Source organism: Helianthus annuus, chromosome 5, assembly GCF_002127325.2.
Source record: "Helianthus annuus cultivar XRQ/B chromosome 5, HanXRQr2.0-SUNRISE, whole genome shotgun sequence".
Lineage (NCBI taxonomy): Eukaryota > Viridiplantae > Streptophyta > Magnoliopsida > Asterales > Asteraceae > Helianthus > Helianthus annuus.
This window is the reverse complement of record NC_035437.2, coordinates 2,381,968-2,396,669: the sequence shown is the minus strand read 5'-3', so window position 1 is coordinate 2,396,669 and position 14,702 is coordinate 2,381,968. Positions and strand designations below refer to the sequence as shown.

Below are 14,702 nucleotides of genomic sequence, written 5' to 3'. Positions count from 1 at the left end.
GATGAACAATTCCGAGAAAAACGTAAAACAAAAACTAATAAAAAAACTAAAATTATTTAACCTTTGTGACACAAGTTATAAAAACTAAAGTATTGTTATAAAATGAAAAATCCTAATGCCCAAAAAAAAGAAAAAAGAAGAAGACAAAAAATATACCATTCCTCCGTATGTTATTAAAATTAAAATTGAGAGATTTAATAATAATAATAATAATAATAATAATAAGGATAACAAAATATTTTTATATATAATATTAAAATTGAAATTAAGAGATTTTTAGATAATAATAATAATAATAATAATAATAATAATAATAATAATAATAATAATAGTAATAATAAGGATAAGAATAACAAAATATTTTTAAATAAAAATAAAAATATAATTGTAAAGTTAAAGGAGAAATTGCCACATGGCATTAATTGTAGTCTTTTATTAATATTTAGATTAGATAACCTAATGAATAGTAATTTTAATATTATAATAATATATAGCTTTTTAATACTTTTATTATTTATTATTATAATAATAGTTATTTTATTTACTTTTTAACTTTAATTATTTTTTTAATGTTACGGGTTAGGATAAGTTTGGTGTCAACCGGTATCGAGCCAGTACTGGTATCGAAAATACCGGTACAGTCCTGTTCGATATCGATACATGAATGTAAAAACCGACCCTAGTAATAAAACGTCAAAATTTGGTGCCGAATTAATATTGGAAATCTTTTGGTTTGGAAAATTCATTAATTTAATACAACTTTTAATACAATTAAATGTAAGGTGACAATTTTTGATTGAAGGATAAAGCGGTGGATGCTCAGTAGCTCACGAAGATGCCTTTAGTTTAAGACTTTCTCTAGAACACCTTGCATAATATCCGATAGTGTTCTCTCAATTTCTCTCAAACTTTGATTTCCAAACCATATGGGAAAGCCATTCCGTCTTGCCAAGTTACTCTTGTATGCTTCAATATTTACTTTTCCTAAAGGCTAATAATTTTTCTAGTATGCTTCAATATTCTAATAAAAACTGTTCTATAAGTCTAATAATTTTTCTAAAGTGCAACAAAAACTGTTGTATGCTTCAATATTTACTTTTCCTAAAGTCCAATAATTTTTCTAAAGTCCAATAAAAAATATTTGGATTTTATTTTAAAAGTCTTGTAAGACCATGTGTAGTGGTGAAAAATTATAATGCCCCCACCATGGGGCATTATCCGACACGTGTCATCCCAGTCAGCATGGAGCATTATAGCATAAAGTGGTGTAGTTGTGAAGAATTATAATGCCCATATTATTTTTAATGAGAAAAAAAAAGAGTCAAATGCATGTCAGACAAAAGAGGCAAAAGTGATTGAAGGAACCAAGGTGAAAAGTGAGGGTGGGCCAAAAAGTCAAATGCATGTCAGAGAATGAAACCAAATTCGGGCGTTTAAATAAAAACGCCAACATTCAAAATTGTCAATTATAACGCCCAAAAACGCCCGGTGTAGTGGGGGGACGGCGTTTTGAGGCGTTTTTTTTGAATTTTTTTTAAAAAACACGCCCCACTACGGGTGGTCTAATGAAATTACAAGTCGAAGTCGGTAAGCAATCTCATGCGACGTCGTATTGTCCGTCTTCTTCCTTCAAACAACCGCAAAATAAAAACCTCAATTTTTTCTTACAAACACGAAGAATCCTCCAGATCCATGAATGCATAACACACTCACATACCAATTACTGTACACACGCGTTTATTATTGCCTACGCAACCTCTCTTACATCCAATCCATTGATCCCCTTCAATTCCCCCATATTTTGTTCCAATTGCAATCACACATTGCAACAATACCTTCCTTAAACCCTAATTTTTTCAATTCGTACGCTGAGGAACTTGAAATTGTTTGAACAATTGATAATTTGACCGATGATTGTTGTTAGATGATCTGGAAGAACCCTAGCTTATAATGTCGTGGGGATTAGGGTGGAAGCGACCATCTGATGTGTTTCATTTGTCTCTGTATTATGGTTCTGATGAAGCACTAGATGATCAGTCACGTTCATCTTCACCACCACCACCACAGGTATCATCGGGATCATCGTCTGCCATTGCCACAAGACACGGTTGTGATCATCGGGATAATAATAATGATCAAGAATTAGGGTTTCGGATCGATCTGGAATGGAACGTAGGAGATGACGAAGATCAGGTCACTTTGAAGCTTCAGTCTCAGGTTATGGTGGCGTTGCCATTGCCACAAGACACGGTTGTGATCCGGTTGCTTGAGTGTGATGATGATAGACCTGGTGAGGAGGTTGACGAGTCACCGGAAAGGAATGGGGGTGGAAATGTGGTGGCTGTGGAGATGAAGGTTGTGAAGCAGAGGGAACCACTTAGGGGGTTGGCTATGTCACGAGTTGGGGTGTCGGCTCCGCAGAACGATGGGACGGGCGTCCTTGTTAAGATGTTGAAGTCGGATTTTGCTGCGGATTCGGGTCATGCTGAGGGGCCGCGGGTGGAGTCTTGTCCTGATCATTGGATGAATGTTACCGTTGTCAGTCTTTACAACTGTGGGTTGTTAGTAAGTTGTTTCTTTTTGTTTCAAGTTTATGAAATTAGTAGGTTTTTTCCCAATGTTGCTTGTGCTAAATAGATTACAATAGCAAACCAATTCATATAAATATTTAACTAGAACTGCAAAGATGGTGGAGTTTAGAAGAACTAGGTTTTAACAGTAAACAATCTAGATATTGCTAGAAGCTGTATGTGTGGCGGTTTAAAGGATCTCTATGTGAAAGATATGAAATTTGTATTTTGTTAACAGTTAAAGTTAATGGTGTGGCTGTCTTCTTATAGAATTTTAAATGTTGAACCTATCTGCAGACGTTTCCAGTAGAGTTGACCAAACTGCCGCTTCTTGAAAAGCTATTCCTTGATAACAATAAGTTAACGGTTTTGCCACCTGAGCTTGGTGTTCTGAAAAACCTGAAAGTGCTCACAGCTGACTACAATATGTTAGTTTCTGTACCAGGTAAGGTTGGAGCTTGTGCTTTTCTTTATACAGTTGATTTTTTTCTATCTTTAAACGATATTCATATTCTTTAGATTTATGAGAAGACACTTGCTGTTTATGTAAGTTTAGAACATTTCTACAGTTTGTGATTCACCTTTTGTTTCTTGTTTGAACATTACACAGTGGAACTGAGGCAGTGTGTTGGACTTGTGGAATTATCACTTGAACATAATAAGCTAATTCGTCCTCTTCTTGATTTCAGGTCATTCACTCTTTACCTAAAGAGTAAATTACAAAAAATCATCCTTTATGTATGTCACTTATTGCAAACTGTGTCCTTTGTCTTCAATAATTACAGAAAACGTACTCGATGTTTGCAAACCCTTGCAAGTTATGTCCTTTAGCCCTAACTCAGTTGATTTTTGTGGTTAAATCTGACCAAATGGACCCCACATGAGAGTAAAATGACCAAAATACCCTCATGTAGGGTCCATTTGGTCAGATTTAACCATAAAAAATTAACTGAGTTAGGGCTAAAGGACATAACTTGTAAGGGTTTGCAAACATCGAGTACGTTTTCTGTAATTATTGAAGATAAAGGACACAGTTTGCAATAAGTGACATACATAAAGGACGATTTTTGTAATTTACTCTTACCTAAATTGTAACTGGTTTTCCTTTGTTGTTATCATCTCATAGTGACAGCTAGACCTAATTTTGTTGATTTTCATAATCTTTCATTCAGGGCCATGGCTGAATTACGCATTCTTAGGCTATTTGGTAATCCACTTGAATTTCTACCTGAAATTTTGCCTTTGCATCAACTCCGCCACCTCTCTCTTGCAAATATTCGTATCGTGGCAGATGATTATCTTAGATCAGTCAATGTTCAGATTGAGGTAGTAAGTACTATATTTTATTCAATTGTAAATGACTCTGAGAAGTAACTTCCTTTTCATGAGATTGCAGATGGAGAACAGTTCTTACTTTGTTGCATCAAGGCACAAACTGAGTGCATTTCTCTCTCTTATATTTCGTTTCTCTTCATGTCACCATCCTTTACTAGCATCCGCTTTAGCGAAGATGATGCAGGATGAAGGAAACCGTGTAGTTATTGGTAAAGATGAAAACGCTATCAGACAGCTCATAAGCATGATAAGCAGTGAAGACCAACATGTGGTAAATGAGATGAGGCATTTTATGATTTTTTGTTTGTTTATGCCGTTAAATTCTTGCTCCAATTACTTATGTTTTTTATTTTTTTTATTAAGGTTGTGGAGGCTTGCTCTGCACTTACTTCTCTTGCCTCAGATGTATCTGTGGCACTTCAATTGATGAAATGTGACATCATGCAACCCATTAAAAGAGTACTTACATCTGTTGGCACTCAAGAACTGAAATCGGTTTTGCAAGTTGTGGGCAAGTTGGGTTTCGTCTCTGATACAGTGGCCCAAAAAATGCTTAGCAAGGATGTGATGAAATCGTTAAAAGTATTATGTGCTCATAAGGATCCGGAGGTATGTTTTATACGTTCCAATATGTTTTCCAAAAAGTCGTAGCAATGATGTGATGAGATCTTTACAATTATCAATCTATTATTAGGTACAAAGGTTAGCTTTAATAGCAGTTGGGAATTTAGCTTTTTGTCTGGAGAATCGGCGAGTCCTTGTTGCTTCTGAAAGTTTAAGAGATCTTCTTTTGAGGCTTACACTTTCATCTGAGCAACGTGTGAGCAAATCTGCAGCTCGTGCTCTAGCAATTCTTGGTTGGTTTGAGTGTTAGAAATTTCTACAAGAGTAAAATACCATTTCTTGTCCCTGAGGTTTACCCAGTTTTGCGACTTTCGTACAAAGGTTTGTTTCTCCGCATCTGGATCCAAAAGGTCTGAAATCTTGCCATTTTCATCCTGCTCGTTAACTCAATCCATTTTTCTCTGTTAAGTCAAGGGTATTTCCGTCTTTTTTGTTAACTTAAAGGGCAATTCGGTCTTTTTCAGGGCCCGGATTGCCCTTTAAGTTAACAAAAAAGACGGAAATACCCTTGACTTAACGGAGAAAAACGGATGGAGTTAACGAGCCGGATGAAAATGGCAAGATTTCAGACCTTTTGGATCCATATGCGGAAAAACAAACCCTTGGACGAAAGTCGCAAAACTGGCCAAACCTCGGGGACGGAAATGGCATTTTACTCTTTCAAAAACAAACTAGTGTGTAAAATTTGTTAAATGTGGGTCATTCTTTGTTCTAATATAGGGGAGAATGAGAATCTAAGACGTGCTATCAAAGGAAGGCAGGTCCCAAAGCAAGGATTAAGGATACTTGCGATGGATGGTGGCGGGATGAAAGGCCTTGCCACTGTTAGGATTCTTAAGGAAATTGAAAATGGTACCGGGAAACGGATACATGAGATGTTTGACCTAATATGCGGCACATCAACTGGCGGCATGCTGGCGGTTGCTCTTGGAATAAAGCTAATGTCTTTGGAACAATGTGAAGATATATACAAAAATCTTGGTAATTTAAATGCGTTATATCCATAGAAATCATCTCAAAAAATGTCGTAAAGAGTGTGTAATATTTTGCTTTACAATTTCACAGGAAAACTTGTTTTCGCTGAACCTGTTCCTAAGGATAACGAAGCAGCAACTTGGAGAGAAAAGTTGGACCAGCTTTACAAGAGCTCGTCACAAAGTTTTCGAGTCGTCGTGCATGGGTCTAAAGTATGTTGTTTTCCTTTTCGAACTCTTCTTAAACTTAGCAAAAGCCATTAGTACACTAACTTTACAATTACTAATGTTTCAAGAAAATAAATTCTAAAACTACCAGTTTCGAATTTGTCCAGCACAGTGCCGATCAGTTTGAGCGGTTGTTAAAGGAGATGTGTGCTGACGAGGATGGAGATTTGCTAATAGATTCATCGGTAAAACGGATTCCCAAAGTTTTTGTGGTATCAACATTAGTCAATGTGGCACCAGCACAGCCATTTATATTTCGTAATTATCAGGTTTGTGATTTACCTAATTATTATAGCTTTCATGTGTCATTTTTATCTTAATATAATTACATGTTTGTATTATAGTATCCAGCTGGCACACCAGAAGTCCCTTTGATGATGTCAGAAAATGTTTCTACGAATGGACCAGGAACAGCAACTACTGGTGCTCAAGTTGGGTATAAAAGGAGTGCTTATATGGGAAGTTGTAGACATGATTTATGGCAAGCTATAAGAGCATCGTCAGCAGCTCCGTATTATCTTGATGATTACTCTGATGGTACCATATAGTTATTTAGTTGTGGTGTATAATATAATTCTATATCATTTTAGTAATTAAAACCTAGCTGTATCTATGTAGGTGTTCTTCGCTGGCAAGATGGTGCTATTGTTGCAAATAACCCTACTATATTCGCAATACGAGAAGCTCAGCTTCTATGGCCCGATGCAAAAATTGACACTTTGGTTTCGGTTGGTTGCTGTTCTGTTCCAACAAAGGTAAATTGCGCGTAAATTTCTTTAGTGATACAAATATATGAAATCCTAAACATTATTTAATATCGAATCTAGGCTCGTAAAGGTGGATGGCGTTATTTGGACACTGGTCAAGTGTTGATTGAGAGTGCATGCTCAGTTGAACGGGTTGAAGAAGCATTGAGCACATTGTTACCGATGGTTCCTGAAATAAACTATTTCCGGTTCAATCCAGGTGAAATATTAATAATAACATCCTAATTTTTGATATCACAATTAGTTGATTTATGCACCTTTTTAAAAATGTTATGTTTTTTTTTTGAATTTTAATTTTTACAGTTGATGATCGGTGTGATATGGAGTTGGATGAAACGGACCCCACAGTCTGGCTAAAGTTAGAGGCAGCAACAGATGAGTATATCCAGAATAATTCTCCTGCGTTTAAAAAGGTCTGTGAGAGATTGCTTCTGAACCATAGTGACGAAAAGCTACTGGATAATCTCAACTCTCAGCAGTTTCTCAAGGCCAACGGGCCCAATACAGGTGAAAACAGTCCATCTTTAGGGTGGAGACGTAATGTTTTACTAGTGGAAGCTTCTCACAATCCAGATTCTGGAAGAGTTTATAACCATGCGCGTTCACTACAAACATTCTGTTCTGATCACAATATAAGATTATCACTTCTGAATGCTGCATCGAGACCACTTACTAATAATAAGCCCGACCCAGGGACGTCTTTCCCAACACCCTTCACATCACCATTATTCACCGGTAGCTTTCCATCAAGCCCACTTCTTTACAGTCCTGATCTTGGGCTTCATAGGGTTGGCAGAATTGAAACAGTACCACATTTAAGCCTTGATGGATTCCATTCCGGAAGAACTTCTTCTCCTCCGGATTCACCAACAGTACCCAGACAGCTGTCGGCTCCTGTTCGATTATTACACGAAAAGTTGCAGAATTCACCACAAGTTGGAGTTGTACACTTGGCTCTCCAAAATGATACCACCGGTTCAATTTTAAGGTCATTTACTTAATTCCTTTATTACCCTCCTTACTTTGATGAAAATTAGGGCTGTAAACGAACCGAACGTTCAGCGAACAGTTCGTGAACCGTTCGGCGGGAAGTTCGTTTATGTTCGTTCGATTAGCTTAATGAACGAACACGAACAAAAAATTCCGTTCGGTTAGCTTAGCGAACGGACACGAACATAGGTCTCGTTCGTTCGACTGCGTTCGTGAACGTTCGGTAATATGTTCGGTTACATTCGTCCGTGTTCGTTTGATTATATTAAAAAATTACAAATAATAAACCTTCTATGTAAACATATTGAAAATTTGAAACCCTATTATTTCTGAGTTAGCTAAAATTTGAATATGCTAAGACATTTTTGGGGATAATTATGTTTAAGTTAGTTAAAGTTGATTCATCATTTGGTGGTATTTGTTTTGATTTATCATTTGATGGTTGTATTTAACTATTTATATCTAATGTTTAAGGATAATAATATATTTTTTTTCAAGTTAAATGTTCGTTTGCGTTCTATGTTATTTGCTTGTGTTCGTTTGTGTTCAAGACCAGCGTTCACGAACTGTTCGTGAACAACTGAATTTCCTTAACGAACGAACATGAACATAAACTTATGTTCGGTATGCGTTCGTGAACAGTTCGCGAACATGTTAATTTCCTTAACGAACGAACAAGAACATGGCCTTGTTCGTGTTCGTTTACAGCCCTAATGAAAATTATTAGCTATAGAGGGGGCAATCTTGACCCAAAGCCTTCCAAATGGGTCAATTTGGGTTGCTTTTAAAATTATATGGGTTGATTTGGGTAAGATATTTTAACTAATTGGGTCATAATGGGTCACTTGAAATTCCATCTTGTTATTTTCGGGTCAAAGCGGGTCGACAACATTAAAGAAATGGGTCGATGTGGGTTAGTGTCTTAAAGAAACGGGTCGGTTCGGGTCGGGTTTTGGGCCGACACGGGTTTCTGCACGGACGGGTTTCGGATCGCAACAGGTTTTGGGCCGGCACGAGTTTCCGCACGAGACGAGTTTCGGGTCGGGACGAGTTTCGTACCGTTTCGACGCGTACCGTTTTGACCCGTACCGTTTCGACCCGTGCCGTTTCGACCGGTACCGTTTCGACACGAACCGTTTCGACCGGTACCGTTTCGACACGAACCGTTTCGACCCGTACCGTTTCGACCCGTACCGTTTCGACCCGTACCGTTTCGACCAGTACCGTTTCGAATCGAACCGTTTCCACGGGAACCGTTTCGACCAGTACCGTTTCGAATCAAACCGTTTCGACCCGTGCCGTTTCAACCAGTACCGTTTCGACCCGTACCGTTTCAACCAGTACCGTTTCGAATCGAACCGTTTCGACGCGAACCGTTTCGACGCAAACCGTTTCGACGCGTACCGTTTCGACCCGTACCGTTTCGACCATTACCGTTTCGCGATGAATCGGTTTTCTACGATGAATGTTCTTCAGAAGGTTCTTTTTTTCTTTTATAAATTCTTAGTTCGCGAATTCCCATCTTTCGGGATCGATCTTTCTGAAACCATGTAAAAAGAACATTCAACTTTGTTAACTATAACTTATACAGGATGTACAATCTCTTGATAAGCAGTTTTGGAGCAAATCCCACTGTTTATGAGTTAGATGAGCATCCAAAGGGGCATCAGATAGAGAAAGAACTCAAGGGGTTAGGGTTTAAGCCTAGTGTCCCGCTGTGTTCATAGGACAGAAGCTGATTGGTGGGGCCAACGAGATAATGGCACTTCATTTGAAGGGTCAGTTGGTGCCATTGTTACTCGGGGCTAATGCTATATGGGTTTAGTGAAACTTTTTCAAGATGATGTTAGTATAGAGTTAATACAACTATAGGAGCAGTTTGATGCTTCTGCAGTTGTTAGAGCAGGAAAGATGGGAGTTGTTTTTGGGGTCTTTTTTCCGTTGGTGTTCGTTTTCCTTTTTTCTTGAAGGACCATCAGTTGGTGCCATTGTTACTCGGGGTTAATGCTATAACATATTCTTGAATAAGTTTCAACCCGATAAAATTGCCCCTTGATGTACAATCTCTCTCTTTTTTTTAAAAAAAAAAAAGCATTTTTTTAACAAAACTGACCCGACCCGACCCGAAACCCGTTCTGACCCGGACCCATTTCAACCCGAACCCGTTCTGACCCGAACCCGTTCCGACCCGAACCCGTTCCAACCCGAACCAAAACAACCCTTTTTTTAATTGACCCGTTTTGACCCGAACCCGTTCTGACCCGAACCCGTTTTGACCCATGACCCGACCCGACCCGTTTGCCAGGTCTAATTAGCTATAAGTATTAGAAACATGTTTTTCCAAATAGTTTGCAAAAAAAAGATTTTCCTTTTAGAAAACTCGAAGTGGCAATTTCAACTGTCTTACTTGTAAACGAGTTGATTTGGTTTATCTTTTTGTCTCCAATGGTCAATGGGTAAAGCTTAAATGAAAACGGGTCAAATGATTCAGACGGGTTGAAGATTGCCCATAAACCGTCTTACTTGTAAACGAGTTAATTTATCTTTTTATCTCCAATGTGCATTGGATAAAGCTTAAAAGAAAACGGGTCAAATGATTCAAACGGGTTGAAATTGCCCATGGTGTATTCAAGGCTTACAACTTCCTAAATTGTCTCTTTAAGAAATGTAGATTATTATTTTAAGAGTAAAATGCACGGATAGTCCCTATGGTTTGATGAAATTTCACCTTTAGTCCCCAACTTTTCAAAATTACACTCTTAGTCCCTGTGGTTTGACAAGTTATTACTCGGATAGTCCCCAAAGCGGATGGAGGTTAGTTTTTCTGGTTAAGTGGGTGTGAAATGACAAGGACCATACGAGTAACAACTTGTCAAACCACAGGGACTATTTGAGTAACAACTTGTCAAACCACAGGGACTATCCGAGTAACCTTCATCCGCTTTAAGGACTATCTGAGTAACAACTTGTCAACCCACAGGGACTAAGAGTGTAATTCTGAAAAGTTGGGGACTAAAGGTGAAATTTCACCAAACCACAGGGACTATCCGTGCATTTTACTCTTATTTTAATAATATAAATTATATTTAACGCATTTATTAACAGATTTTTATTTTTAAAATGGATAAAAAGTGTTTCAGGTCAACCCAACCCGACCCAAACCTAAAATATCCATGTTGACCCAGATGCATTACCCAACCTGCCCAATTTGGCACTTAAGAAAGATTTTGCAATTGCTTATTTTGAGTATTGTTTTTAACTTTTAATTAAGTCTTGGTTCTAAGTTGCTGTGTTTTTTCTGTTATAGTTGGCAAAATGATGTATTTGTAGTGGCGGAACCAGGAGAATTGGCTGAGAAGTTTCTACAGAGTGTCAAATATAGTCTGCTATCGTTGTTAAAAGGCCGACGTAGAAAGTACACGTCAGCAATTACCAACATCTCTAGCGTTTCTGATTTGGTTGCATGTCGGCCTTATTTTCAAATAGGCGGTGTCGTACATCGTTATATAGGACGCCAGACCCAAGTATGCTTATGTAGCTTATGGTTGTTTATTTACCTGTTTTAATAATTTAATGTCAATATGATTCAGCAACTGTTTTGTGTCAATTAAATATGCAGGTGATGGAAGACGACCAAGAAATCGGGGCCTACATGTTCCGTAGGACAGTTCCTTCTATGCACTTAACTCCTGAAGACGTGCGTTGGATGGTATGTTTTTAAATAATCATACTTGATTTTTTTTAAAAAAAAGTTTAGGTCTAAGCTGGCTTAATTTACTTATATTTGTTTGTTTTATTGCTGGAATTTTTGCAGGTTGGTGCTTGGAGGGATAGGATAATAATATGCACATGTTTATACGGTCCTTCACCGGCTCTAATAAAGGCATTCCTAGACTCTGGTGCTAAAGCCGTCATATGTCCATCATCAGAACCCCAAGAAATGCAGTTGACCACGTTTAATGGGTCAACTGACTTCAACGATCTGGAAAACGGGAAGTTTGAAATTGGGGTAGATGAAGGAGACGATGAATATACAGAACCTGCCAGCCCAGCAAGCGACTGGGAAGATAGTGAGACCGATAAAAACACTGATAAAGGGATGTTAGTTTGGGATGATGACGAAGATGAACTGTCAAGATTCGTGTGCCAGCTGTACGATTTGATATTTATGAGTGGAGCTCGAGTTAATGTTGCTTTACAACAAGCTCTTGCATCTCACCCGAGCATACGGTATTCATGTCATTTCCCTGCTGTACCTTAACCTTGTAATACAAATACAAGACATAAGTTTAGAAAAAAGAAGATTACACAACAGGAACTATATAGATAAAAGGATTGGCCATGAGATTTTCAAAGAGACTGTTTTTGTGGCTCTGAGTATGTAGAGAATAGAATAATGAAGAGGTACACTGCAATTTTGAGGGTTATAATTATACTGAAGATGTTAGTTGTAAACTTATATACTCATCTTGTTTATATACACCTTTAAAGGTGTATTTTCTTTAAGATAGTAATACCCCATGCATAATGAATTGTACTTGATGTTTACATTTTGGTCACTTGTATTAACACACACACACACTTGCCTAATATTCAGTTCATAGTCACATGGATCGCGGTTCGGTCCGGTACGGGGAACGAAAACGGGTACGTAGTTCGTGAAATTTTAAAATTCGGTACGAGGGGGGTAGGTTCATTCGGAACGCCAATTCGGTACGCGGTATGGCGTACCATATAGTTTGGTACGTCGTATCGTATACAAAACAATTATTACAATATAGTTTACAATATATATTAATAATAATATATAGTGTATAATTATAATCCCTAATACCTATTCTAAAATCTGTCAGATATATCTTCTAAATAATAATATCAAATACAAATATATCTCCTAAAATAATGCAATCAGTTACATTATTATAGGTCGGCGTATAGGTTGCATTAAAAAGGCGGGAAAGATGTCTACACAGGTTTGCAATTCGTGCATCTATAGCCTGGTACGCGAATCGAATCGTTCCGAAACGGCGATTTTTTCAATCGGAAACACGTTTTTCAGTGATTCGGAACGAGTATTGTGTTAATCGGGTACGGTCTTTTTTCCGATCTGGTTCGCGAACCCAGGCCGAATGGTACGATTCTGTACCCGATTCTGGTACGGCCGAACCGATTCGAGATTCGAGGGGGGATCTACGTTTCCTGTGACTATGATTCAGTTTCTTTTTTGTAGTTAGTATATTGGTTTTGATTGGAGTTTGACATAAATTAGTAGTCAATTTACTTTCCACATAAGTTAATTATCAAAACATGAGAAAAGGTATGGCAGAGAATTGATTGTCATGATTAAAAGCAGTTTCATGATTAAGTATTTTTTGCATAAACATCACTTTTGGCAATCCCTAACTACCCTTCTGATTATCTCATTTGACTTTTTTAGTAATATTATCGCTTACAAACTAGAGTATTACATCTATAAGAATAATAGATCAACAGGTCACTGGTATTCTCTAGTTGCCTTCTATTTTATTACCGGTGTTTATGGTTTGGTTTGAAATCGTCTAAACCGTTCATCCTGTTGGCTTTAGGGTTGTTTTAAATTAGTTCTTTAGATTTTGGAAATTCTCAAGAGTTTAGGCCACTTTTGCCACTTCTAGTAAAAAATTAAACTTTTTGTATCTGGCTCCCTAAGGTTTCATTAATGTGGCTATTTTCATCCATTTGGCAAACTGGGTTATAATTTTTGTTATCTTCTCCCCTATTTGTCGTTTTCCTCATTTAATTAAAACATATTATGACATAAATGACGATTATACCTTTCATTTAAATGAGTAAAACGACAAAAAAAAAAGAGAAGTTAACAGAAAATTCTAATTTAGTTTGCTAATTGGAGGAAAATGACAATAAAAGTGAAACCTTAGAAAACTATATACAAAAAAAATTATTTTTGGACTGAAGTGACCAAACTCAGACCATTTTGTCATTTTTTTTTGTTTGGTCGGTTCAACCTAAAAATCTAGACCGTGAATACCCTTTGCATTTTTTTATGCTTTTAAGTTGAAATAAAAAAAAAAAAAACTTTTTTTATACAAAATGTTTTCATACTTTGTGAAAAGTCTTTCCGTGAACATAGTTGAAAAGTGAAGAAATTATGCCAAAAGGGAAAAACCATCTCATTATGCACTTTATCAACTTTAATAATAATAGAAATGGAATGGAATATATTGCATCTCATGTCCAAAGCATACACCACCAAAAGCAACCTTTTCCCACACCTACAGAACCACCATGAACACCACCACCATCTTGCCGACAAAGGTGGCTGCTGGTGATCCTCTTCCAATTGAGATAGGGACGCGCGGTACGGTCGGAAACCTCGTGATGAAGGAGATAGAGTACTTCACAAGACTTGAGTCCGGAACTAGTGATCAAGGCAAATGTTCGATCAAAAACTCCGTAAATCCTGACAAGAAGCATCGTGGAGATGGTGTCGGTTCTAAATTTTGGCCTGCTTTCGGTTTCTTGACCATTACATGGCGGAGGGGGAAGAGGAAGGGCGGCGAAAGTGGTAGATTTTTGCCTAGAATGTGCACCATGGTAGATGTTGCTGACAGCCGCCACCATAGGCTGACCAAGATTCCTAGCTTCAGTTACCGGAACCTTAAAGATGACATTAACCAAGTCGAGGTTTAATCAATCAATGTTTTAGAAAGAGATGGCACAATGTGACATGCCACACATTTATTTTTGGTTTTAAAATCTATGTTTGCAAATATTCACCTTGTAAAGAATATGAATATATGCCCTTATCTTTTATATGCTCATTCTTTGCCACACAGGAAACAAAATTAGCTGTATGCTACACTAAAGTGTGCTTTATGCATCAAAAGTGTGCTTTATTCATCAACGTTACTTGGTTCGGCTTCATCTTGAGCCGTGGCTAGGTACTCAAGAGCCACAACGACATCCCTCATGTATGGCCTCGTGACAGCTTCTTGTAGACGCATTGATGCTATCGTAACGGCTTGATGTAAACACTTTATCGTGTAATTACCATTTAGCAAAGGATCAACCACCATTGGGATCTTTCTATGTTCTTTAAACAAGGGTCTTGCCTACAATCGAGAAAACCATACGAGTCATATTTAGTGGGCTCCACATGTATGTCGTATTGTTTTAATAAAAAACTTACCCATGTAATAAGGTTTTGCTCTTCG

The 14,702-nt window shown here is 37.5% G+C and overlaps 2 protein-coding genes across 2 annotated transcripts; both read left to right on the top strand.

Moving 5' to 3' along the window:
• The first annotated feature begins 1,631 nt into the window (after positions 1–1,631).
• On the top strand, positions 1,632–12,036 carry LOC110939659 (phospholipase A I). Its single transcript, XM_022181232.2, has 17 exons — positions 1,632–2,565; positions 2,868–3,015; positions 3,181–3,259; positions 3,743–3,896; positions 3,967–4,176; positions 4,269–4,514; positions 4,600–4,762; positions 5,250–5,510; positions 5,595–5,716; positions 5,839–6,000; positions 6,076–6,268; positions 6,350–6,486; positions 6,559–6,697; positions 6,802–7,486; positions 10,796–11,012; positions 11,108–11,197; positions 11,303–12,036. The coding sequence occupies exons 1-17, from the start codon at positions 1,951–1,953 to the stop codon at positions 11,747–11,749; spliced, it is 4,068 nt and encodes a 1,355-aa protein (XP_022036924.1). The 5' UTR covers positions 1,632–1,950; the 3' UTR covers positions 11,750–12,036.
• A 1,719-nt stretch (positions 12,037–13,755) lies between these two features.
• Positions 13,756–14,301, top strand: LOC110939657. Its single transcript, XM_022181231.2, has one exon. The coding sequence runs from the start codon at positions 13,774–13,776 to the stop codon at positions 14,176–14,178; it is 405 nt and encodes a 134-aa protein (XP_022036923.1). The 5' UTR covers positions 13,756–13,773; the 3' UTR covers positions 14,179–14,301.
• Positions 14,302–14,702: the final 401 nt, after the last annotated feature.

What these genes read in the sequence shown, in the direction of transcription:
- LOC110939659 (XM_022181232.2), top strand. Translation starts at nt 1,951, where the DNA reads ATGTCGTGGGGATTAGGGTGGAAGCGACCATCTGATGTGTTTCATTTG. An exon ending in TCGTGCTCTAGCAATTCTTG is followed by an intron (nt 4,763 to 5,249) that starts GTTGGTTTGAGT and finishes GTTCTAATATAG; the next exon opens with GGGAGAATGAGAATCTAAGA. An exon ending in TTATATTTCGTAATTATCAG is followed by an intron (nt 6,001 to 6,075) that starts GTTTGTGATTTA and finishes TTTGTATTATAG; the next exon opens with TATCCAGCTGGCACACCAGA.
- LOC110939657 (XM_022181231.2), top strand. Translation starts at nt 13,774, where the DNA reads ATGAACACCACCACCATCTTGCCGACAAAGGTGGCTGCTGGTGATCCT.